This window comes from Alexandromys fortis, unplaced genomic scaffold (genome assembly GCF_014885135.2).
Source record: "Alexandromys fortis isolate MF-2015 unplaced genomic scaffold, M_Fortis_MF-2015_v1.1 scaffold_370, whole genome shotgun sequence".
Taxonomy (NCBI): Eukaryota; Metazoa; Chordata; class Mammalia; order Rodentia; family Cricetidae; genus Alexandromys; species Alexandromys fortis.
The window spans coordinates 332,950-358,990 of record NW_026068242.1 but is presented as its reverse complement, the minus strand read 5'-3'; the positions used below and the strand labels follow the sequence as shown (position 1 = coordinate 358,990).

Below are 26,041 nucleotides of genomic sequence, written 5' to 3'. Positions count from 1 at the left end.
TCCAACCCTCCCAGACGCGCCCTGGTCAACCATCTCCTCTAACCTAAGAATGAAGCATAGGCAAAAAGGCCTTCGCCAGCCGACAGGCCGCGCATTATGTATTGGAAAGACAGGGTCAGGCAGCCACTGGAATGGCTCAGGGGACTCAGAAGTACAGCTTTCTGTCCTGGTCTTGCATTCGTAGGGTCCAGGAGCATGTAGTAGCCACCTGCAAACGAGAAAGTCAGTGAAGTAAAATGGTTGGGATGGAGGGGAGGCGGTAAGCAAGGCGAAGGCGTAGGGACTTGGGGAAGAAAGGGATTTGGCCGTGGGGAACTCCAACTGCCGCCTTAGAACGTGGCAGTGGTGAGGGGCTTACACCCAGTCACGACTAGCAGAGTGCTTGGACTGTGTAAAGACCTGGTGTCGTTATAGTAACTGCAAACATCCTCGCAAAAACAGCCACGCAATCTTGTCTCTTTAGTGCTGACTCTTCAGGGCTCTCAATCTTAGCCAGACAGCCAATCAGTCTGAGCTTCGCTTAGTGACGCAACTAGTAACCAAGGGGAGAGGGAGTAGGGTGTGCCGTGGAGGTCCGTACACGCATGCGTACTCGTGTCCAACGCCCATTGGCTCCCTGAGAACCTTGGGCTGAGGGAGGCCAAGAAACCAAGAAAAAGAGCCGGTGGTCAGGAAAACAGAAGAGGGGGGTAGTGATAAAAAGCATAGGAGAAAGCAAGGAAGAAACCGCCAGGCTTGCTGGAGCCTGGAGTTTCAACCGGCGCTTTGGGAGCCGAGGCCGGAGATTGGAACTCAAAGCAAAGATTAAAAACCCAACCGACCACCACTAACACGACTGATTTGGGACGTAATGTTAAAGGCTAAAGGGTCCAGAGAGGAGGTGACCAGGGGATTTACCAGGGGTTTCAAATGAAAGGGAAGAGGAGGCTGAGGAATTTTCTAGAAGGTAAACCTCCCAGTACTATGTGGCGATGAAGAGGAGAGCACAAAGGAAGGAGAGGACAGCGGAAACCGGAAGAGATCTCCCAGGCAGGAGGACAGGAAGGGGGAAGGCAGAAGGGATCACCATGGAATGAATGGGAAGGAACATTTTGGCTTAAAAGACTGCAAGTCTTCCTCAGAGTCCTCATCAGACCTTGCTGTTCCAGACAGCAGCTTCTCAGCAGGAAATGCACGTGGCAGAGTGTGCTGGCCAGGCTCGGCTGGCCTGAACTCACAATCTTCCTGCCTTGGCCTCCCAAGTGCTTGGGTTACGGGTCTATATCACCATGCCTCCCTCTCTCCTTCCCTCCCTCCCCTTTTTGTTTTGTTTTGTTTGTCCTGGAACTAGTTCTTGTAGACCAGGCCTTGTAGACCTTGAACTCACAGAGATCCCCCCCCTGCCTCTGCCTCCCAAGTGCTGGAATTAAAGGCGCCACCACCGCCCAGCTCCCTTCCTTCCTTCCTTTTCCCCCCTTCCCTACCTCTCTCTTCTTTCCGTAGCACTGAGAATGGAACCCATGGCCTTGTGCATGCTAGGCAAGTACATTACCCCTGACCTACATCCCTAGCCCTTATTTTTTATCTAGCCCAGGCTGTACTTGAACTTGCTGTGTAGACTAGGCAGTTCTTGAACCTCACCTCCTATTGCCTCAGCCTCCTGAGTGCCAGGGTTACAGGCATATACCTTCATACCTGGCTCCTTGCTGGTTTTACACACTGATTCTCAAGTTTCTGGGATACTGTACAAGGTAGCTACTCAGTAAATGCCAGATAAATAACTGGATGAATGAAGAACAGAAGATGCCAAGGAAGGAGGTAAGGAGCTGGCTGTGTTGAGGCTGCTCAGCAGCCATCGTGGCAGTGTGTGTGGGGGGGGAGCTGGAAAGTACTTGAAATCATGCTTCTTTTAAAAAAATGATTTGTTTAAATGATTTACTTATTTTTATGTGCATTGTTGTTTTGCCTGCATGCATGTCTGTGTGGGGGTGCCAGATCCCCTGGAATTGGAGTTACAGATAGTTGTGACCTGCCGTGTGGGTGCTGGGAACTGAACCCAGGTCTTCTGGAAGAGTAATCAGTGCTCTTAACCGCTGAGCCATCTCTCCAGCCTGAAATCATGCTTCTTGCCATGATCTCTGAGCTGAAAGAAGCTTGGGGCTGCTGGGCTTCACCTAGCCTGACCTAGAAGTGCTACTGTAGGAGATGTAGAGGTCACAGGAGCCCAAACAGTCAAGGGATGTGTTCAATACTCACTGCCAGGGCTAGAGAAGTCGTCATCAGGTCCCACACCCAGTATCCCTGATGATCCCTTCTTCTGAGTCCACTTGGCCCCGGTGGCAGTTGGGACCCAGCTCCAGCCACAGAGATTGTTTAGAGCATCAAAGTTGCACATCTGGGACATGCATACTGAGAGAGGGGAAAGAAGAGAAGGGGCTGGGGTGTGGCTCAGTGGTAGAGCCCCTGCCTAGAATCCCCCAGTGAGGGGCTGGGTGTGGCTCAGTGGTAGAGCACCTGCCTAGATTCCCCCAGTGAGGCGCTGGGGTATGGCTCAGTGGTAGAGCACCTGCCTAGAATCCCCCAGTGAGGGGCTGGGGTGTGGCTCAGTGGTAGAGCACCTGCCTAGAATCCCCCAGTGAGGGGCTGGGGTGTGGCTCAGTGGTAGAGCACCTGCCTAGATTCCCCCAGCGAGGCGCTAGGGGCATGGTTCAGTAGGAAAGGACCTGCCCTGGATCCCTCAGTGGGAAAGTGGGTCATAGCAATAGAACACCTGCCTAGAATCCCCCATTGAAAGGCTAAGAGGGATTGAGCGCACTGGCTGCTCTTCCAGGGCACCTGGGTTCAGTTCCCAGCACCCATCTGGCAGCTCACACTCGACTTTAATGTCAGTTCCAAGACATCCTCACACAGACATACATTTGGGCAGAACATCGATGAACATGAAATAAAAATAAATCATATATATTTTTAAAAGAAGCCCATTTATTAAAAATAAATGCTAAGAGTTCATTGTAGCCACAGGACACTTATCCCATATGGGGCTTAGGACAGGGCTCAGCAGTAAATTTTCCTAAGACCTTCCAGGGACTGAGGGACTGAGGCCATTGTTCAGTCCTTGGCCAGAATTCTCCAGTGAGAAGCTGGGGGCATGGCTCAGTGGTAGAGCATTTGCCCAGTATACACAAAGCCCTGGTTAAATAAACCCCAATATCAAAAGGAATGAGTTTTCTGCCATAGGAAAAAAATGCCTCCGCTTGGGGTCTGAACTCCGAGGTTCACCCTCAAGGCTGTAGTGAGCTCTAAAATGAGGCCCACCTCTCTTTTATTGCCCATGAATGCCACTCTCGGCCCAGATTCCATAACCTGGAATCTCTCAGTAACCTGGGAATCAGCTCTGTGTGAAGCCATAAATTGAATTATGTTTGTGGAGCATCTGGCCTAGGCCCCATGTTTGATGAGTTTTCCCTTGATAGCTTCTGGAATTTTCCTTTCCAGTCAGTCTCAAAGGGCCATTCTGTATGTATCAGAGTCATTAGTAGGATGGGACTAACACCTACGGTGACTTCACATTCAGGTTTTCTTGGAACCAAAGACTAATTTTGTTTTGGAGACAGTGTGGAATGAGGCCCTGGGCTTTGTAGGCCAGGATGACCTTGAACTTGGGACCCTCCTGCCTCTGCCTCCAGAATGCTGGGATTAAAAGTGTCCGACACTACACCTGTTGAATGCAGAGCTGGGGATGGAACCCAGGCTCTGTGCATGCTGGGCACGTGCTCTACCGACTAAGACACAGCTCCCACCCCACCAAGGGTTTCTTGACACATGGGGTTTCCAGTGCTAACATAGACCAGCCTGTGGTCATGTGTCCTGGTCAGTCACTGTAGACCGGCTATCCCCTATAACTCCATCTCGAAAGGGGACCTCTTACAGAGCGACTGCTTTAGGAGCCAGGGGTCTGGGGCGAGGTAGCCTCAGAAAACGAGGAGCCTCAGTTCATGGGAAACCAGGGTCCAGGTCGCTGAACTGTCTTACCCCTACTTCGGAAAGTTTGACAGGGGTCAGGAGAGGGAGAGGCGCCTGAGAGGGACAGGAACTCACTCTGATTGCAGGTGCCCTTCCGGATAGAGAGGCCATCCAGAGAGATGTCCAGGTAGGCGGTGTTGCCCCTCATGCCCTCAAACATCAGCTGCGGAGTTAGGAACAAAGAGACCCTGACCCTTTGAGTCACATGGATGGCTTCCCTTCTCGGCTGCGGCTGCTGATTTCCACCCCGAATTCAGATGACTGGGGATCCAGGTCTCTTTTTAACAACTACATTCATTTATATATAACACATGGCACAGATGGAAGAGTCAGAGGACGTCTTGGGAGTTGGCACTAGCCTTCTACCATATGGGTCCTGGAGACTGAACTCAGGTCACCAGGCTTGCTGCAAGAAAGTTCCATGTGTGCCCTCTGGATCCCCTCTTTGCCATTGCCTACCTTCCTAGGCCCCTTCTTCCAGACCCTTCTCTCCCAAATCTCTAGATCTGCTCTCAGCCTCACCCAGCTCGGTATATCACGATCCGCTGGCACGGTGACCGTGGTGGGCATCCAGGAGGGACTCTGTGTATTCACATATTTCCAGAGCATGTTGGGCCGGTGGTACCTCCGACCCCTGAGCAGCATCAGCCTGAGCTGCGCACCCCATGACAGCCCAAACATGTGGAAGGCGAAATGGATGCAGAGCGGGCCTTGCTCCCATATGTCCGGGCTGCGCAGACGTGCCACTCCGCCCCGAGGGAAGGTGCTGGCATCCATGTGCAGGTAATAGCCTTCTATGGGGAGACAGAATGGGGGAGGTTGAGACCCTGCTGTCCTCAGGAGCTGACCCCTCCACCCTCCCTCAGCTCAGCTTCCAGTGGTCCCCTCCCAACTTCATTCCTTTTCCATGGTCCTCCTCCAAATTTTAGGCTTCCCTCAGACTCATTACCTCCATTGGGGTAGCCCCCGGGGGGGCCAGAAGTGCCATTGGGGGAGGGTCCAGTCATTCGAATCCAGTCCCCATCATCCGAGGACATTTGAGACCAGTCACACAAAGGTCGGGTGTTATCTTCAAAGTCACACTTCGTGAGAATGGCTGGGGAAGAAAGAGCCTCAGTGAGGCCTCGGAGAGGGCAGAGGGCAGGGGTCAGGTCACAGAGCCACACCAGGAGATGGGGTCAGCAGGGTCTCACTAAGCTTAGAGAAGGCCACCACTAAGCGTTCACACCCGGAGCAGAGGTGCGGGAGACAGAACTCCTGGGGAGAAATGCAAAGCTAGGGAAAAGAGTAGTTGACAGAGTCAGGGAGCTCAAACTGGAGTCTGAACTGATTTAGTCAGACAGGCCTTGTCTTGGCGTGTTTTATTGTGGCTATTATCATTATATTATCTTGGGGGGGTGTGCGTATGTGTACATGAGCATGCTCGAGTGCGTGCTAACGTGGTGCATATGGGTAGTGAGCAGAGGTTAACATCAGGTGTCTTCAGTCCACCTAATGTTTTGAAACAGGGTCTCTCATGCCCCAGGGCTCATTGATGCTACTATTCTTACTGGCTAGGGAGCACTAGAGATAGGTCCTCCTGTCTCTCTGCCTCTCTACTGCAGGGACCCAAGGGTGTGCTCCCAACCCAGCTTTTTACGTAGATACTGGGGATCGAACCCAGGTCCTTATGCTTGTGCAGCAAGCACTAACTTTCCCTACTGAGTTATCTCCCACACCTCCTCCTGCTTAAATAGGTTCAAAGTGGCCTTGAACTCCGGATCCTTCTGCCTCAGCCTCCTGAGAGTTTACAGGTGTGCACTCCAATACCTAGCCAATTGTTTTGTTATTCTGAGACAAGGTCTTGTTACTGTGCAGCCCAGGCTGGATCTGAACTTAGGACCCTCCTGCTTTGGCTTCCCCATTGCTGGGATGACAGTCCTGTGCCACCATATCCAACGTGCCTGTCATATTTCATCTGAACGGGAATCTTTGAGGTGGAGTTAACAGTTTCTCCACTGTTCCCTCCGCCCTTGGCGGTTTAGAAGCCGCCCTTAGCACATTTATCCTGTGCTGTGCCCCGACAACAAGCCCTGTGCTAGGGACTGGAGTTCCGGGTGGGAACACGGAGCGTGAGGAGGGAAAGGAGGCCCGAGCAGCCCTGGTTCCGACTCACAGCTCTCCCTCGAAGTGCGCACCATCGGTTTCCAGTCTGAAGAGTTCTGTCTCCTTGGGATTGGTTTCCAGAAAGCAAAACACATTGCCTTTGTCATTAAAATTATCATAAGACTATGATTATATTTTAATACTATTTCTTTTTTTCTTCCTTCTTTCCTTCCTTCCTTTCTTTTGACACAGGGTCTCACGTAACCCAGCCTAGCCTCGAGCTCCCTGTAGAACTGAGGATAACTTATGTTCATAATTCTCCTGCCTCCACCTTCTGAGTATTGGAATTACAGGAGTTCACTACCACACCCTTTTAGAATCAAAGGTCTTTGGATGAGTAGCCCAGGCTAGCCTCAAGCTTTCAATCCTCCTGCCTCCCTCATCCCTAGTGCTAGGATTGCAAGTTTGCACCACCACAGCCAGTCCTCCTCCATGCTTTACAAACCCCACAAAGAAACCCATCCTCTTCAATCTGCAGCTTGGGTCATAATTCCCCACAATTCACCTGCTTCTTGTCCAAAGCCCTGCACTCAAGTTCAAGGAACCTAAGCTACCTTTCATTTCCTTGCAGCCTTGTGCTTGAACTCAGCTAGGCCCACCCTGGGTGTTGGAGAGTGTAAATTCTTTTGGCTTGGCGTGTCACCTCACTTCCAGGTTGTGGAGATGTAAGGCTCTCCCCATCCTGGTCATTAGGTCGTCCTCCTCCCCCGTCCCTCTTCTGACCCTTTCTCCCCAGTCTTCTGTCTTTGAGGCAGGGTCCCCTGTAGCCCAGGCTTGCCTAAACTTGCCGGTAATCAAGTGTGACCTTGAACTCCCGCTCTTCCCGTCTCCACCCTCCAAATGCTAGTGTTGCATCCTAAGTCACCACACCAAGTTCATGCGACGCCCCGGACTTGAACCCTGCGGGCCCTGGACCAATGGAGTTACATCCTTAGCTCTTCTCTTTTTTAGTTTGTTATTTTGAGGCAGAGCTTCACATGGTTGAGGCTGGCCTTGAACTCCCAATCCTCCTGTCTCTGCTGAGATGGCAGACATGCACTCCCATACTTAGCTAGGCCTCTTGTTATTAACCTTCCTGCTCCCTCTGGCATTCCCAGATGCAACACGGAAAACCCCTGCCCCATTTGTCACTGCTGTCCCCCTGTCCAGCTTACCGCACGGGGGCAGGTGCTTGGTCCTGGCCCCAAGCAGCCCCCACCAGCAGCGTCAGAGTCCAAACTAGAGGAGCCATGGGGAACCTCGGAGGTAGACCTCAGGTAGAGAGAAAAATTATGGCAAAGGTCCCCAGCCACTTTATAAACACCTGGCCCTCCTCTCTTGTCACCTTGCCATTAAAAAAAATCACAGAATTAAAGAAGTCCCTGGGAAGTTAAAGTTACCAGAGTTACACTGGAAAACCAACAGAAGTGTTATGGAGAGAAAGAGAGGGAAAAGAAGAAGGGAGATAAACCAGTCCAGGACGTCTAACATCAAACAAAAGTAATTTAAAAAGAAACAACAAAGGAGCGGGAGGGTCTCACAGAGCCCAGGCTGGCCTCTGATTCATGATGTATGCCAGGCTAGCCTTGAACTCCTGATCCTCCTGCCTCCAAATTCTGGGATTATAACTGTGGTAGGCCAGCTAAGAAAACACAAGAGAACTGTCCCCAAACTGAAGCACCCAGATCTCTAGATTAAAAGGAACCTAGTACCGTGGATTCAGAGAGCCACAGAAACTACTTTGTGAAACTTCAGACTATCAGGGCCAACGGGAAAATCAGGAACCCTTTTAGTTAGTAAGGAACAAGTCACATACTAAGGACCAGGGATCCTCATGGCCTCTGTTTCCTTAGTAGCAACCATAGGTTCTAAATGCAGCAGAACAATAGCTGCAGAATTCTGATGGAAAAAATCATTCAGACCTAACATTCTACAACTGGAGACAGTGGCAGATGCTGTCGGGGGCCAACTGAACAGCTGGAAATAATGAGGGTCAGAGATTTGAAGGACATACTCATAGAGGAAGAAATGCAGGTTGCCAGGAAACATTGGGAAGGGTGTGTGTGTTTGTGTTTGTGTGTGTGTGTGTGTGTACAACTTGCAGGCATTGTTCTGTCCTTGCACTGTGTAAGTTCTAAGAATCAAACTCAAATTGGGCTTGGCAGCCAGTTGAGCCATCTTGTCGACCCCTGTTTCATTTTTCTAAGAGTCTTGTAGCTCAGGTTGGCCTCCAACACTTCATTGTGAAGTTGAGGCTGGAGTGCCACCATGCTAGTTTATGTGGTGTTAGGAGTCAAGCTCCGGGTATCATGCCTACTAGGCAAGCCACCCACTCATGAGCTTCATCCCAAAACCTTTTGTTTGGTTTTGCAGACAGGGAGTCACTCACTCTGTAGCCCAGGGCTAGCCTGGAGCCATCCTCCAAATTGCCTCAAAAGTGTCTATTCTCCTGTCTTAGCCTGTAGATGTAAGTCACAAAACAATCCCACACCAGTTTGGAATTAGGATTAATAAAAGGGTTATTTATTTAAGGGGAAAAACTTACAGATCACCGTCCTAGACAAAAGCCCTCTGCGCGACCAGGAACAGAGTCTAGAAGCCAGAAGTGGAGCCAGAAGCAAGAGAGAAAGAGAGAGCAGCCCCACTGCTTTTTAAAGCAAAAGAGACCATGCCTAAGTGGGCTGGTATCTTAAAGGCTATTGGCTGAAGGAGCAGAGGGAGCTTCCATAGCACCTCCCCCTTTTAAGTAAGCAAGTTCCAAACCTGATACAAAACAATATACACTAGGAACAGATATCAAGTATAAGATTAGAATTACAATCAGCATAAACAATATTAAGCAAGAAACATATGCTAAATGTTTTAATAAACATTCTGTCCTAAGGAGTCTAAGTCTTGTATTGGAAATGGCTTGGCTAGATCATAAGAGGACAGTAACTACAACAATCTAATCTTCAGCCCCATCAAAGGCCTGAGAAGGGAGATGATATTACTTGAGCAGGCAGGAAGTACAATCAAGTAGCTTACAAAGCAAGCAGTATATGACAGAAACAATCAGCTACCTGAGCAATCACCCAAAGTCTCATTTTGCAGTGTTGAAGCAACCAACTTCGGCTGTGGCCTAGCATAATTGACAGACCATTTTCAGAGGCAGGAAAATTTTCAAAACCATCTTATCCTGTCTTGGCAAGATTTAACAGTCCTGCTTATCCATTTCCAGATATCATGTACCTTGTCAGTGGTTGAGGCATGGGCAGTTCCTTGCCCAAAGGCCAGCATTTGCTGCACATTTGTTTAAATAACCTATAATGAGGACAATGACCTCAAAATGTAAACAATATATAAGTATCTTGATCAGAGGTAGGAGTAATATATAGTGCAATATGAAAATATATCCTAAAAGTTGTATCAATGTACAAAATGTTGCTATGCGGTGGTGGCGCACGCCTTTAATCCCAGCACTTGGGAGGCAGAGGCAGGCGGATCTCTGTGAGTTCAAAGCCAACCTGGTCTACAAGAGCTAGTTCCAGGACAGGCTCAAAAAAAAAAAAAAAAACTACAGAGAAACCCTGTCTTGAAAAAAAAATATACAAAAGGTCCTAAACAAAGATAATAACATACATATATACAATCTGACAAAATAACTTTGTATAGGTGTACAAATAATGTAAACAAAAGTAACAAATATAATTTGTTTTTTTAATATTTATTTATTATGTATACAATATTCTCTCTGTGTGCATGTCTGCAGGCCAGAAGAGGGCACCAGACCTCTTTACAGATGGTTGTGAGCCACCATGTGGTTGCTGGGAATTGAACTCAGGACCTTTGGAAGAGCAAGCAATGCTCTTAGCCCCTGAGCCATCTCTCCAGCCCCAACAAATATAATTTGAACTTGTATCAATATACAAAACTATACCAATGTAAATTATCCATGAATAATAGCTCACAAGTATTCACTCTATTGCCCACTATTACTATCCCCCTGCTTTTTAACAAACATAGTTTTCACCCCAACCCTCTATCGAGTACAAATAATAATCAACAACCCTAAACAGTGTTCCCAACCCTATGGACAAACTTTTTTGGGATGGGGGCATCATCTTCTAGAATTGCTTCCTGCTGTCATGGGGGTGACGGTCTCTTAATGGGATCCTGCAAAATTAAAGTGATGGTTAAGTTTCAAAATTACTGTGTAGTATAGTTGCAGACAATTTCCAAGCATAGAGTTTTTTTTTTCTTTCAAAGTTCTTATTTGGAGTTCTGGCCAGAATGACATGAGAAGGTGCACCATTTCATCAGCTGGTACCCCACACACACAAAAGAAGCAGTCTTATAGCAACGCTGTCTGCATCACGATGTCATCTCAACCAGGTAGAGTTGTTGCTGTGGGGCCCCATCTTCTTCCTGGAAACTTCAGAGATTACTGTACGAAAAGGATCTGTAGGAAAATCTATTGTTCATCATGGAAAACTTAAACATCATTCACATAAACCTACATTAAAGGAAGAATATGATATAGACAAAAAAGGCAGGAAGAAAGTAAAAATTTTTCCTAAAGTCTTTCTTCTGTCCCATACCAGATGGCTCCTAATATGAGACAGGAACTCTGAATATTCCTTTTAACAACATGCTTGGATTTAGAGAAGTACAGAGCCAACTCCAAAACCAGCTGAATATATAAATGTGTGTGTGTGTGTGTGTGTAAATGTAAGTGTAACCCATACCTGGATTCATAAACCATATTCTGTTTTCTAGATGCTCCTTAGTGGATAGTTATTTTTTCTTCTGTCAGCATTCAAACATCCAGGGTCTCCTGAATTTTTGATGATGTGTATTTTCCTGCAAAGATTAGAGCAGAACCCTGCTCCAACCCTAAATGGCTTTCCTTACCATCTGTATGGTTGTCACCATTGTGGACAAGCAGTCATTTCTGTTTCAATAGGTTTCTCCTTTTCAAAGCGAATCTTTATTAATTTTGATGGTATCCATAATTTTTCTTCTCCTGTGGAAACAAGAGCAAAACCCCTTCCCCAATGTAGTACATCTCCTGGTTTCCATTGTGAGGTCAGCACATCCTTGAAATATACTGGTTGATTCAATTCAGAAGTTTTTTCCATTATCTAATGCCTCTCTGCTGCTGTTGTTCCTTTCTCATTAGTGTTAAGAAAATTCAAGGTTAACAAAGTATTATGCAATCTATTTCTGGGGGTATTTTCCATCCCTTTTGGTTTATTTAGCATATCCTTTATAGTACGGCTTGACCTGTAGGATTATTTGGTATACCTCTACTGTCCTTTATATTGTAATAAGCAAAAAAAGTTTCATTTTTTTAAATACATATGCCGGACCATTGTCTGTCTTTATTTATGCAGGTATACCCATGATGGCCATAACTTCCAGTAAATGTGTGATTACTGAATCTGCCTTTTCTGAGCTCAGGGCAGTAGCCCATTGAAAACCTGAATACATGTCTATGGTGTGGTGTACATATTTTAATTTACTAAATTCCGTAGAGTGGAACACATCCACCTGCCAGATTTCATTCCTTTGAGTACCCTTTGGATTACTTCCTGCAGACAATGGTGTTTGATTATAGAAAGAGCAAGTAGGGCATCTCTTTATGATGTCCTTAGCTTGTTGCCAAGTAATGGAAAATTCTTTCTTCAAGCCTTTGCTATTGACATGATGTTTTTATGAAATTCTGAGGCCTGCAACACACTTCCAATCAATAATTGATCAATTTCTGCATTACCTTGTGCTAGAGGACCTGGCAGACCCCTATGGGATCAGATGTGTGTTATGTACATAGGACAAAGCCTATTTCTGATTATGTCTTGCACTTGGATAGACAATGAAGTCAATTCTGTGTCATCTGGTATAAATTCAGCAGTTTCAATATGCAAGATAACTCTTTCTGCATATTGCGAGTCAGTAACTATATTGAGAGGTTCTTTAAAGTCCCTTAGCACCATGAGAATGGCATATAAATCTGTCTTCTGGACAGAATCATAAGGGCTTTGTTCCACCTTACTCAGTTCTTCTGACTTGTAACCTGCCTTCCTTCATTTATTTGCATCAGTATAACTTGTGTGGGCTCCAGTTATTGGAGCATCATGTACAATTTGAGGAAGAATCCAAGAAGTTCTCTTTATAAGGTTAAATCTATTGCTTTTGGGATAGTTGCTATTAATTTCTCCCAAAAAATTAGCACAAGCTCTTTGCCATGGTTCATTGTCTTCCCATAACTTTTTTATTTCACCAGTAGTAAAAGGCACTATAATTTCTGCTGGGTCTATACCTGCTAGTTGACGAAGTCTCAGTTTATCTTTTAATTATAAAAGATAAACTTTTAATTTTATAAAGTTCACATATACCTACATTAAAGGAAGAATATGATATAGACAAAAAAGGCAGGAAGAAAGTAAAAATTTTTCCTAAAGTTTTTCTTCTGTCCCATACTTCTTCCACATAAGTTTTTAATTGAAATTTTTACTTGGTTTATGTGGTATAAAGATCCATTCTAAAATAATATCTGCATTAAAATTCCCATAGGAGAAATTCTGGAAGGTAATATGACTAAAATACAACTAAGATTTGGATTCACCCTATCCACATGTGTATCCTGTAATTTTTCCTCAACCATTTTCAGTTCCTTTTCTGCTTCAGGTGTTAATTCTCTGGGACTATTCAAATCTTTATCACCATCTAAGGTTTTGTTTAAATGAACAATTAGATCAGATGTTATTCCAACAGCCGGTCGTAGACTGGAAATGTCTCCTAACAATCTTTGAAAGTCATTAAGAGTCCGTAACCGTTCTCTCCTAATTTGTGCATTTTATGTTCTAATTTTCTATAAACCTATACTGTAACCTAGGTAATTAACAGAATCTCCTCTTTGAATCTTTTCAGGAACAATTTGTAATCCCCACTTAGGCAAGACTTTCTTTACTTCTTCAAACAGTCTAACGTATCTATGGTTGAATCAGATAGCAAAATATCATCCATGTAATGGTAAATTATAGACTTAGGAAATGGCTTGCGTATTATTTCCAATGGTTGACTTAAAAAATATTGATACAATGTGAGACTATTTAACATGCCTTGTAGGAAGACAGTCCACTGGTACCTCCTAGTAGGCTGAGAGTTATTATAAGTAGGCACTGTGAAGGCAAACTTTTCTCTATCCTTTTCTTGTAAAGGTATAGTGAAGAAACAATCCTTTAAATCAATAACTATGAGAGGCCATCCCTTTGGTAACAGAGAGGGCAGAGGACTTCCAGATTGCAGAGGGCCCATAGGTTGAATAACCTTGTTGACAGCCCTAAGATTTGTCACCATTCTCCATTTACTGGACTTTTTCTTAACAACAAATACAGGAGAATTCCAAGGGCTGGTAGATTCTTCAATATGTTGAGCAGCTAGTTGCTTTTGTACCAGCTGTTCTAAAGCCTGAAACTTTTCCTCAGCTAGAGGGCACTGCTTAACCCATATTGGTTTCTCAGTTAACCATTTTAAAGGTAGGGCTGTTGGTACCTTTGAAGGTTTATCGATTGCTTTGAGTTGTTGTACAGCCCAAATGGCTGGTTCCGTCATCTATAATAACTTCTAATATTTTCCTCAGAAGCACAAGTTTTTGGTGTTGCAGGAATGTTAATCTGGTATTCCATTGCTGCAATAGGTCACGACCCCACAAAATCACTGCAATATTGGCTAAATATGGCCTTAGTCTTCCTATTTGCCCTTTCAGGCCCTATGCATTCAACCTATTTCGTGCTTTGTTTTACGTGAGATAGGGTTCCAATTCCCATGAACTGGAATTGGAATTGCAGAGGCCATTTTGGATGCCAAGATTCTGGAGTAATGATACTTACATCTGCACCCATGTCTAATAAGCCTTCAATAAAAAATGCCATTTATAATTCTTAGCTTTGTTTGATCATTAATAGAAGTCTGCTAAAATATACGTTTCCTCTGTCCTACTGGAGTTTTTTGACCCATCCTCCACATTTATCCCATTATTCAGACCAGTATTGCTTTTTACAGCAGGCATTGGATTTTTACATTTTCTTGATGAGACATGTTCTCCACTGTAGCTGGAAATGACTGGGCCACTGTTGGCTTGGGGGCTTGCGAGAGGCCCCTCAAGGGGTTTTCCGATGGTATCAGGTTGCCTTGTCTGTCTGTTGTTGACCTGCATTCATTGGTCCAATGTTAGTCTTTACCTCACCTTCTACATATACCTGAAGGCCGAGGTCTCCTATTTTTGCCATTCCCAGAGGACACATTATTCCTAGGAATTCCTTGCCTATAATCCCTTCTCAGTTGTCCTATTTTACCACAATTGAAACATTTGACAGTTTGATGTCTCCTCATTGCTTTGGAAATTGCTTCTCCTACCCAAGATTTATCATGACAGTCAAATGTCTCAGCATTCATTGTCCGCAGAATCCATTCATCCATAGGTGCTGATCTAAACCTTAAAGGCCTAATTATCTTTTTGCATTCTAAGTTTGCACTTTCAAAAGTCAGAAATACAAGAATTATTCATCTAGCTTCCAGGTTTGTTACTCCTATTTGTAGAACCTTAATTAATCTTTGTACAAAATCAGTAGAGTTCTCTCTGTCCCTGCCTAATCCTGGTATACGATTCATCCTTTTTCCTAGATCTTGAATCCTATCCCAAGCATTCAAGGCTGCTTTGTGGCATAGGGACAACACTTCTTCGTCATAAAGAAATTGGACATGTGGGTCAGCATACAGTCCTTTGCCAAGGATTTGATCTTGGGAAACCTCAAGATCTTTATCTTTTCTCTGTTGTTCCATATGTTTGGATTCTTCTCGGAAATAAATTCCAAACATCAGCAAAGGTCCATCATCCAGGACTGCCAAAACTAACTGAAAAATGTCATGGGGGTGGGGGTTGCCCTGACGTCAGAAGCCCAGGTCTTTGTCATCTCCCTAACAAATGCAGAGTGCAAGCCGTAAGTGACGACAGCTTGCTTAATTTCTTTTAGATCAGTCAGTCCTATTGGCGTCCATCTACCTTCTTTGGCTCCCTTCGAGCCTTTAGAAGTTGATGCTTTGTCAGAGTAAATTACAGGGTAGGACACTAAAACCCTGGGTGATCCAGTTCTGACAGCCACTGGCGATGTTGCATCCTGTCCTTGTGCCTTCTTTCCATGTTCATCAGTTCCAATAATTTCCTCTGTCATTTCAATTTTTTTATCATTGTTTTTTGTAAAGCCTGAATCTCCTGGCCTGTATATTTTTCTAGTGATTCATGGAGGCATCAAGTCTCTGGTCCTCATTCTGCATTTGTGATTCCAATGTTTGAATGTTCTCCTTTAAAGGTAAAATCTCCTCCTTGGACTTTTCTTGAATATCGTGTAGATTGCCGCCCTGGAGGTACATTCTGTCTGCTACTTTATCAAAAACTTTTTGATAACTTTTGAATGTCAAATTCAACAGTATGAATTCTTTCAGATAACTTCCTTGTACCCTTAGATATGGAGTCAATTCTGTCTATCATAGTATCCACTTGTTCAGATAACCTCTGATTTTTTGATTATTTTAATCCTGTCAACTAGCTGTTCATCATTAGTCTGTAAAGATTGTATCATTCCTAGGAGCGCCATAGTATTCTTTAATGATAGAATATGGAGAAAACTGAAACCTAGTAACCAGTAAATTGAGGTATCCCCATAGTCATACAAGCCTCGCATGATATAAGCCATTGTATTAGTAAAGAAAGCAGTAAAAGTTGCATTGGAAATTAAAACTGCCACATTACCTGTTAGCCAGCAGGTGGCGCTATTGCCAAGTCATGACTAGAACCAATGCAAAGGTGACAGAAACGGTCCTGTTTCATGTCCCCCTTGGTATTTGTTAAAGACTGGGAAATATGAGTTGCTCAACAAAGTAAATGTAATTAAATCAATTCCATACACGGAATGAGAAACCCAGAATCCAGGGGCAGAGAACAACAACCCAGAAGCCGCGTATGCCACCATGCAACAAAGAGTCACCCCAAAGGGTTGCAGCTGCTCATGCTCTGACTCACGCTGCATAGGTGTTGCGCTGTGACAGGGATTTAAAAACCGCTCAGGAAAGAACAAACCAGGCAGGCAGAGACTGTCTGGGCCCACGGAGCCTGGGAGGCATGGAGTTTAAATCCATATGGGTACTAGGTGTAGAAGTAACTCACAAAACAATCACATACCAGTTTGGAAATATGGTTAATAAAATGGTTATTTATTTAAGGGGAAAAACTTACAGATCACTGTCCTAGACAACAGCCCTCTGCGTGACCAAGAACAGAGTCTAATAGCCAGAAGCGGAGCCGGAAACAAGAGAGAGAGCACCTGCTCAGGGCTACCTCTGCTTTTTAAAGCAAAAGAGACCATGCCCAGGTGGGCTGGTATCTTAAAGGCTATTGGCTGAAAGAGCAGAAGGAGCTTCCATAGCACACATCTACCTCTACTCAAACCAAACAAAACTAATACCTTCTAGGCCTGATAGCCCAGATCTGTCTTCCCAGTTACTCAGGTGCTGCGGCAGGATGACTTCAAGTTCAGGCCAACTTAGACAGCTGAGCAAGACCTTGTCTCAAAATGAAAAAAAAAAAAAGTTTGGTTTTGCTTTTGTGTTGTGGTTTTGCTTCTCTGTGTGTGTGTGTGTGTCTGTGTGTGTGTATGCGTGCATGTGAGTGTGTGTCTGTGTGTAGGTTAGAGGACAACCTCAGATGTCATTCCTCAGGAATCTTCCACCTTTTATTTGAAATGATGTTGAAAGAGGAACAGCAGGCTGTGTTCCTGGTGCCCAGCTAGCTTATCTTCAAAATAATTACACAGAAACTGTATTCATTTAAACACTGTCTGGCCCATTAGTTCCAGCCTCTTATTGTCTAATTCTCACATCTTGATTAATCCATTTCTTATAATCTGTGTAGCACCATGAGGTTGTGGTTTACCAGGAAAGATCCTAACCTACGTCTATCTCGAGCCAGAGCTTCATGGCGTCTGCCCAACTCTGCTTTCTTTCTCCCAGCATTCTGTTCTCTCTACTCCACCCACCTAAGGGCTGGCCTATCAAAAGGCCAAGGCAGTTTCTTTATTAACCAATGAAAGTAACATATAGACAGCAGACCCTCCTACTCCAAAATGGAGTCTCTCATTGGTCTGGAACTCTTCAAGTAGGTTGGGCTAGCTGTCCAGTGAGTCTCAAGACTCACCTGTCTTCACTTCCCCTCCTTCCACCACTGGGATTACCACCGTGTCTGGTCTGTTCCAGCAAGACGTCTTTTTGCTGTCTCCAAAGAGCCCATGCTTGTTTTAGTTGGGGTTTTCAAAAGGAAAAGAACTGGCAAAAAGAATATATACACACATACATATACATACATACACATATAATATACACACATACACATGTACACATATACATACGCCACATATGCACACACGTACACACATGTACACATAAGGATATACATACATGCACACACATATGCACATACATATACAAACACATGCATATATACACGAAGACATACATATACATGCATATGCCCAAAAATACACCTATAAATACACACGTACTTACATACACATGCATATACATAAATATACATATATACACACATACACACATTTATATAATACACACACGTAATATACATACATATATACACATAAATGCACATGCATACACCCATATATATACACCTATAAATACATACATGCATGCCACATACATACACATGCATATACATATATACACAGATAAAGCAAACCCCCTTTCCATTTATATTCATGTACATGTAAAGGGATTTATTTGTTTGACTTACAGGATGAGGCTGTCTTGGAATCTGCAGTAAGCACTCTGACACCACTGAGAATAGAGGAGAGGAGATGTTCCCAGTGAGCCAAAGCCAGGACGGCTCTTGAAAGGATCAATCCCTAGTCCACTTTGTCTTCTCACATTATAGTCTAAAACCACACGGTGGGGCAGGCAAGCGAGGTTTTACAGTGGCACACGTGGCAGTCAGCAGGTTGTGAAGGGCAACGACCGCTGTATTAGCTTTTTCCCCAGGTCATTCTGTTCCCGGTAGTGAGCGAAGTCACGCTCGGCAAATAGGCAGGGCAAGCGGCGCTTTGAGCAAATCAGCAAATAAATCAATAAATCAGTATCAAATCATTGGTCCTTTCTGCCTAATTCTCCTTCCGTCTCACATCAGAGAGACCTAGGAGTCATTCGGCTCACAGGGGTGATGTCCCAGCCTCCCTAATACAGCACTGAAGGACAGCTCTTGGGTCCACACTGGGATCCCAGCAAGTTGGCTCTGATGTTGAAGGGTTCCCACCGCAACCGGGCTTCAGACTTGTCAGTGAAAGTGAGGGCAAGTACACACAACGCCGTTTTCTTCTTCCGTGTCCTTTTCTGTGGGCTGCCAATACTCAAGCCAGGTGGTGGCAGTGCACGCCTTTAATCCCAGCACTCAGGCAGGAGGACCTCTGTGAGTTCGAGGCCAGCCTGGTCTACAGAGTGAATTTCAAGACAACCAGGGCTACCCAGAGAAGACTTGTCTTGAAGAAAACAGAAGATCTGTTATAACAATGTTCAATCGCTACTAAGAAACAACAAAAACAGGATGACTCTTCTACATAGCCCAGGCTAGGCTGGAGTCCCTGCTCCTCTGCCTCAGACACTTAACATGTGGAGTAGTGAAATGTCTGAAGCGAGGCTAGAGGATAGGGTCAGAGGCCCCCCGACAAGAAAGCTAGTTACTTAACCATTTAGACACCTGAGCCTTAAAAACAAGCCAAGCTAAGCTGATGTGGTGTGACCGGCGGAGAGACCAGCCTTTGGGCACATCTGCAAGGCAGGGATTGCCCAGGGCAGGTTTGCTGAGGTGAATGTGGCCGTCATTTCCTGGGCTGGAGTCCTGAACCGCATTAAAACGCGAGCACAAGCTAAGCAACAGCATCTGTCTCTCTCTGCGGCCTGACCAGTCGCCTTGTGTTCCCACTGCCGGCCACACACACCCCCCCCCCCCCCCCCCCGCCGCCGCCATGATGGAGTGTGGACCCCTGGAAGTGTAAGGAAATAAACCCTTTCTCCCCCAAGTCGCTCCTTGTCAGGTACTGGGTTGCAGCAATAAGAGAAGTGGACAAGACGCTGGGCTTGATAAATGTCGAACTCATAGTCGGGTGCCAGCTGTTGATTAGTGCTTTTCCTTGACCTCAAAAGCAAGACTACAGAGGACACAAGGGCGGGCGAGCTGTTCCTGACCCCAGCAGCTGCAGCACTCAGGAGCAGGTCCTGCACCTTGCCTACGCAGCACAATAAAAGTGAGCCAGCCCCAGATTCGCGAGCATGGGAGAGCCGTCCCCATTACTGTGTCATGCAGCAGAGTGGGTGGGAGAGAGATGCCCCCAGCCCTTTGCCCCTTCCTGCCTGCAACAGAGAAGTAAGCTGACCCTCTCCCTTACCAGCAGCAGCACTCGGGGAAATAGGGCCCTGCTCCTCACCTGGGTAGCACTGTAGAGCTGACCCTGTTGGCCAAGGTGTGGGTGAGCCAACCCCGATGTTGTGAGCATGGGAGGGCCGTCCCCATTACTCATCTGTCATGTGGTGGCAGGGGCAGGGGAGAGATCCCCACCACCCGTCAACACCTGAGGCAGGTGATCCCCTCCTCGTGCACAGCACTTGGAAGAGTGTCCCCTACACACCTCCCCTGGACAACACAGTAGAGCTGGCCCTGAAGGTGTAGGTGTGAGAGAACCGACCCTGGGGCTGTGAAAGCGTGGCCCTGTCCCTTGTTCATGCTACTAGCCGGGGGCAATGCTGGAGAGCTCCCCCTGGTGGTGAAGACAGAAGAAAGCTGGCAGGCTGACCAACCCTGCAACTACCCAAACCCAGAGATGTACGTTGACCCGCCCCAAATCTGCTGGAGCATGCAGCGGGTGGTTGGGTGGGGTCAGTCCTGTGGACCCAGGGCTGCAGGATCTCCATGATACAGGGCAGCAATAAGATGGCCAGGAAGAGTCCCAATGAGAGCCCAGCATCAATGGTGTAGCAGAGATCAGGGATCTCAAACCAGACCAAAGATTCTTTGCGATGAGCGCCTGCGTGTAAGAATGTAAGGATAAAGGGGTTCATTGTGTGGCTCACTATGTCACATTGCAGCTGCCGCCATGATAAGATTTTTCCCTTCCCCCCTTTTGTTCTGTTAAATTTTGTTTTGTTTTAATCTTGGGGGGGGGGAGATGGGTGAGATCAGGAGGCATGATGTGAAAGACACAAAAAATAAAAAGAAAGTTTTTTTTAAAAAGGCAAGACTAAAGCCCGGCATGGTGGCACACACCTTTGATCCAACATTCACCAGGTAGAGGCAGGCGGATCTCTGTGAGTTCAAGGACAGCCTGGTCCACAAAGTGAGCTCTAGGACAGCCAGGGCTACAGAGTGAGATTCTGTCTCGGAAAACAAACAACAGAACGAGACTAATGTGTCTGGAGAGTCAACACAGTGGTTAAAAGGGCTTGCTTCTCTTACAGGGGACCAGAGTTCAGTTCCCAGGACCCACACTGGGTAGGTCACATCTGCCCGTAAGCCCAGTTCTAGGGGATCTGGCCCTCTTCTGGCCTACACACACAAAGAATAATAAGTAATGCAAAAATAAACCTTTTTAAGAAAAAGATAACAAAGCTAAACCAGATGTAGTGCTCCAGGCCTGCACTCTCAGCACTTGGGAAACTGAGGCAGGAAAATTCTAAGTTCCAGGACTGCCTGAGCAATTTAGCCCATTTGGTCTCAAAAGACAAACAAACAGAAACACCAACCACACCCCCAAGTCTATTAATTGCAACTCCAACAACCTACAAAAGAGATCTCACCATTGCCCATTTATAGCAAGGGAGGCAACAATCGGCTGTCTGGTCTGGAAACCACAATAAAACCTTGAAAAAAGCTATCGCTTGGAAGGCTCCCTAACAATTCCCAACTGCGCCTGAAGAGGGCACTGTAGTTCAAGAGCTAAGTTGACCTCCCCCCAAATTCTTTTCAGGACACATGAGCATACAAACACACACACACACACACACACACACACACACACACCTAATAAATTCTCTCCAGCCCCTAACTCCTTCAATGTGTGTGTAACTTTTCCTGCAGTGCACTGTAGAAATAATCTCTTTTGAATATTGGGCTGAGCTTTCAGGCTGGATCCTAAAGGCCTTGTTTTGGGAACAATGACCGACAGCCACACAGGCTAACAGCCAGGGCTGGGGTCCTGGTACAATGTGTGTCGTCTTTGACGGGTTGTGCGGGTCTCCCCACCTGAAGCACTACTTTAGGGAAGGAGTCCTAGGAACAATATGGAGTCACCCTCATCCCCTGGCTTGGTACCTGTCACTCCTCAATCTGTTGACTCTCAGGGTTTCCCCGAGAGTCAGACCCTCAGAGTGACACCTCTCGGAATAGGTGGTTGGATTCACAAGCGGTCTATATCCTGAAGTAGGTGGCTAGTGCTAGGGACATATTGATCCATTAACCGGGGTTGGCGTTGCCACCGACCTCTGAATGGGAACCCCTACATACTGGCTGCCTCCTCGGTGGTATCCCCAGCTCACCTAGCACTTGTCCCGGCTGGTTGGCAGCTGCCCACTAAGAGACAGCCTTGAATGGAGCCTGCTTATTGACCAGCGTGGGCAGGCATTGTGGCCTCAAGCCCAGGAGGGTCAAGAGGTCAAACAGGCCATGCGAGGCAGCACGTAGGGCCCCACCCCCTCCACCTCTGGTTTCCCAGATCTGATGCTTTGCTACCAGATTGGGGGGGGGGGAGTAGAGCCAGGAGAGCTTGGGAGGGGGAGCACCCATGAAGACAGACAAGCCAGGAGTCGTGTTGGTGATTTCAGCTGTTGCCAGTGGTATTTCAAAAAAAACACAAAACTTCAAACCCCTTCCCGCCCATGAAAGCTAAGAATCACTTGCATTCTGTCTTCATGGTTTCACCCCCTCTACTGTCCAGTGGGACGTGTGTCAGGGAAGACCCCATGAGACCTGGAGAATTCATGGCTTGCCCCCTCAATCTCCAGTCCCTGTATTCTTTGTAGGTGCCACAAGGATTGAATCCCAAAGCTTGTCCTGTGGGGTCACAGTTCCGGCAGGACACTGAGTTTAGATCTCTGTCCCTGAGTTATATGCTGGTTTCTGGGTGCCGAGGATATAGTCCGATTGGTAGAGTGCTTGCCTAGCATGTATGAAGCTCCGGCTTCCATCTCCAGCACCCCATAAATGGGGGGGGGGTGCACGCGTACAATCCCAGCACTTGGGAAACGGAAGCAGGAAGATCGGGAGTCCAAAGTCATCCTTAGCTACACAGCAAGTTCCAGGCCAGCCTGGTCTATGTGAGACCCTCCTGTCTCACCAAAAACAAAACGGATAAATCCAAGATGGCTGTCTGAATCGCTCCTGTTCTGGGGCCTCAGGTTGGCCCGGTGACATCTGCAGACTTCAGAATGGAGCTCTGAAAAGTTCTGGTTTTCCAAGATGTCACTGCTGATGCTGGAGTGTCCCGAGGACAAGCTGGTGAGGAGGTCACAACCCCTTTGAGGAGGGTGGGGAGTGGTGGGAAGTTGGCGTGACACAGGCAGTGATGGTGAGCGAGTTGGCGGACACATCACGGCAGCAGCAGCAGGTCACCTGTCCCCTCTCCTGCAGGCTTCCCCCGTGTACAACTTCAATTTGCCCCGGAGGAAGTTGGAGTAGACTCGGAAGAGTTTGCAGAAATTCTCCACCATGAGGGTTCGGAGTGGAGCAGGTGGGGTGGCATCTGGAGGGGATATCGACTCCTTCTGTCAAGAGAAAATATGATGTCACTGCAGTGCTGAGGACCGCGGATGAAAATGTAATGAGAAGCCTGGCAGTGGTGGCGCACGCCTTTAATCCCAGCACTCGGGAGGTAGAGGCAGGCGGATCTCTGTGAGTTCGAGGCCAGCCTGGTCTGTGAGAGTTAGTTCCAGGACAGGCACGAAAGCCACAGAGAAACTCTGTCTTGAAAACCAAAAAAAAAAAAAAAAAAAAAAAAAAAAGAAAAAGTAACCAGGGACAGAATGGGGGGATGATGAAGAACGCCCTCAGTATTATTTGTGTGTGGGTGTTTGTATGTGTGTGCACAACGTGTGGGGGTGTATATATGTGTGTGCACAATGTGTGGGGGTGTGTGTATGCGCACAGCGCATGAGGTATAGAAGCAAGAGGTGTGTCTTCCTCAGTCACTTCGCATTGTCTGTTTCTATTTGCATGTTTGCACGTGTGCAGGAGCTCAGGGAGTCTGGGATCCAGCCTCAGATCCCCTAGAGCTGGATTTAAAGGCCGCTGAGAGCCACCTGAGGTGGGGGGCTAGGAACTGAACTCCGCCAGAGCAGCAAGCACGCTTAATCGCCGAGCCATCTCTGTAGCCCGTCCACCTTAGTTTCTGAGTCAGCATCTCTCATGAACCTGGAGCTCACCAACAGAGTTGGACGGCTGGTTAGTGAGTTCCAGGAATCCCGTGCTCCTATGCCCCATCTCTGGGATTACATGTGTATTTCACCTTACCTTGTTTTTGTTTTGTTTGTTTGTTTTTTTAAACAGAAGTGATGGAGATTGAACTCAGTTTCTCACATCTGTGCAGCAAGCATGCTACCTCCACCCCATCTCCCAGCCTGAGCTCTCAGTATTCCTTGTTTTAGATTTGTTGTTACATGAATTCATTTATGTACGCATATGCACCACAGCATGTAGGTGGAGGTGAGAGACCACCAGGGTGGCTTCCGGGGATTTTGAACTCAGGGCATCAGGCTTGGCAGCAGGTACCTTTGCCCATTGAGCTATCTTACAGGCTCAGCCCTCAGCCGAGTCCACACTCTTTCCTACTCACCTGGGCTCCCAGCACCCGGAGCAGGGAAGTGAGACTGCGCAGGCCACTGATGGCTTTGTCTATGTGCAGCTGAAGCATCCCTGATGGCTGGGAGGAGTTGGCCAGCAGGGCCTGGCCATGCAGGATGGCTTCTGAGAGCAGGGCCAGGCCTTGCCAAACTTCTACAGCCTGCTCTTGCACCTAGAGGAGGCAAAAGACTTAGAAAGGGCCATCCAGTGTCTCCCTGGCTATCAGACACCCTAGCGGCTAGGTAGTAGGAGCAGTAAAGCAAGCAGTAAGGTTTGTTGGATGGATGGTAACATATCCCATCAGGCATTGTCTTTATCATTCTTTCTCCCACACTATCGGGGTGTCAGACTAAGACCCACCCACCTCTAGGAAGGGGAAAAAATAGAACTCACCTCCATTCTTTTCCAAGCATTGAAGTTGACTTTGGTGTCTGGGACTGTAATGTTCTCACTCAGTCTGGGACCTTCTGCACAGCCCATCTGAAAGACACACCACCACGTCAAGACCCCCAAAAAGCCTGCAGATACTCTCTGTCTTTGAACGTTACTGGGCATGCTTTGGGGGCCACCAGCTTTAGCATTCTTCCCTATTTTACAGAGTTTCGTGTCAAGGGTTTCAAATTTGAGGCTTATGAAGCCAAGGCTCACCTTGAATTTCTGATCCTCGTACTCCACCTCCCAAATACTAGGGATGTAGGCGAATTGAAACCACGGTTGCTTGTACACTAAGCCAGCACTGTACCAAACTGGGCCACACATCCCCTGTCCAGCTTTATCATTCTTGGGGGGTGGGGGGTGGAAGAGGTTTGGGACTAAACATCTCATCTTGACCCTTAAAGGCAGCACTAAGAAAGAACCCAAATTCCTAGACCCCTCAAGAACCAGTTTCTTTTGTGGGGCCGGCGAGCTTACCGTGACATTCTCGGCCTCTCTGGCCTCCAAGATGTACCTTTCCAGAACGCGACTGTCGCAGATGAGGCGAGGGGGAGCACAGAGGACTGGGAGGCCCAGAGGAAGCAGCAGCAAGGACAGCAAAAGCAGCAGCAGGGTGGGACGTTCTGGAAGAAAGGCAGGCTGAGAGGGAGGCAGGGAGGGGAGGGGGCGGTGGTCCTGCAGAGGCTGACCCCGACCTTGCAACTGCTTAGGCTCTCTCTGCCTGAGTGGCTTTCATTCTGCCCCTCGGCGCTGCACACCCCACCCCCCAAGCGACCGGCATCCACTTCTCGGTCAAACTTCACTGTGGGTGCGCGCCAGAGGCTGGCAGATCCTGAGAAGCTGGGACTCCTGGACGCAGGTAATTCTTTGAGCAGCTTCTCACCCACAGAGCAGCGCCTCAGCTCCCTAAAATCCTAAACTTTGTCCCTGCTCTGGATCTCCCCCTTTTTTGTCATTCACGAAGGGGGCTCCCCCAAACCTCTGCGTGCACGTGGAGGAGGCTGCCCCACCCCCTCTCTCTTCCTTGATCCTTGGCTAGTCGCTGGTCCTTGAACACGGCCACTTCCTGGCCAATAGCTTCAGATGCAAATCCTTGCTCAAACAGGAGCCCCGGAGGTCACAGGTTCCTAGCCTGTGAGTACTCACCAGGCACCCCCATCTCCGCGCCTGGCTGCCGGGGCCCCTTAGCGACCCAGGGCTGGGCCAGTGTCCACGCTGCTAGTCTTCATCCTTGGAAGATCTGTGGGACCAGGTCACCCCACTAGCCTGGAAGAAGGTGGTCACCGCTCAGGGAGCGCGGGCAGAGTGGGGACGCGGTGGCTCTGGCCAAGGGTCTGTTCGGGAACACAGCTAGAAGCAGCCACCGGCCAGGCTTGGTCCGGGGACACTGTGGCTCCGGCCGGGGGTCGGGGATGTTATCAGCATGTGTGCGTGCGCGGGTGGGGGTGGGGGTGAGGCAGTGTGTGCGTGAGGGGTCGCCAGGGGTGGGGGCCACCTGGGGTCAGAGCAAGGGGCAGGACGCCTGGGTCTGGTGCTTGCTGGGGTGGA

The 26,041-nt window shown here is 47.4% G+C and overlaps 2 protein-coding genes and 1 long non-coding RNA gene across 6 annotated transcripts in view; all 3 read right to left on the bottom strand.

The window, feature by feature from the left end:
* The window catches only part of Zan (zonadhesin), an 88,261-nt gene extending 80,883 nt beyond the window's left edge, over nt 1-7,378 (bottom strand). Inside the window, 7 exon segments of the mRNA XM_050131142.1 lie at nt 44-208; nt 2,236-2,388; nt 4,078-4,165; nt 4,525-4,796; nt 4,952-5,098; nt 6,158-6,203; nt 7,307-7,378. Of these exon segments, the coding sequence (XP_049987099.1) occupies nt 44-208; nt 2,236-2,388; nt 4,078-4,165; nt 4,525-4,796; nt 4,952-5,098; nt 6,158-6,203; nt 7,307-7,378 (943 nt within the window).
* A 2,490-nt stretch (nt 7,379-9,868) lies between these two features.
* Nucleotides 9,869-18,162, bottom strand: LOC126494009 (uncharacterized). 4 transcript variants are annotated; one of them, XR_007589909.1, is made up of 4 exons: nt 17,972-18,162; nt 16,632-17,487; nt 11,020-11,131; nt 9,869-10,567 (listed from the first exon to the last, which is right to left on the bottom strand). It is a non-coding gene; the product is annotated as an uncharacterized lncRNA (long non-coding RNA). The 4 variants fall into 4 exon arrangements; XR_007589908.1 differs by having other exon boundaries at nt 9,869-11,131; nt 16,632-16,733; nt 17,360-17,487; XR_007589907.1 differs by having other exon boundaries at nt 9,869-11,131; nt 16,632-16,728; nt 17,360-17,487.
* A 4,176-nt stretch (nt 18,163-22,338) lies between these two features.
* Epo (erythropoietin) lies at nt 22,339-25,652 on the bottom strand. Its single transcript, XM_050131168.1, has 6 exons — nt 25,640-25,652; nt 25,473-25,585; nt 24,971-25,222; nt 24,452-24,538; nt 24,051-24,230; nt 22,339-22,983 (listed from the first exon to the last, which is right to left on the bottom strand). Exons 1-6 carry the CDS (start codon nt 25,650-25,652, stop codon nt 22,828-22,830), a joined length of 801 nt encoding a protein of 266 aa, XP_049987125.1. The 3' UTR covers nt 22,339-22,827.
* Between the last annotated feature and the right edge of the window lie 389 nt (nt 25,653-26,041).

Coding starts and splice junctions, on each gene's coding strand:
- Epo (XM_050131168.1), bottom strand. Junction 25,223..25,472: donor TCCTCCACGTGCACGCAGAG/GTTTGGGGGAGC, acceptor GCAGAATGAAAG/CCACTCAGGCAGAGAGAGCC. Junction 24,539..24,970: donor GAGAGGCCGAGAATGTCACG/GTAAGCTCGCCG, acceptor TGTGTCTTTCAG/ATGGGCTGTGCAGAAGGTCC.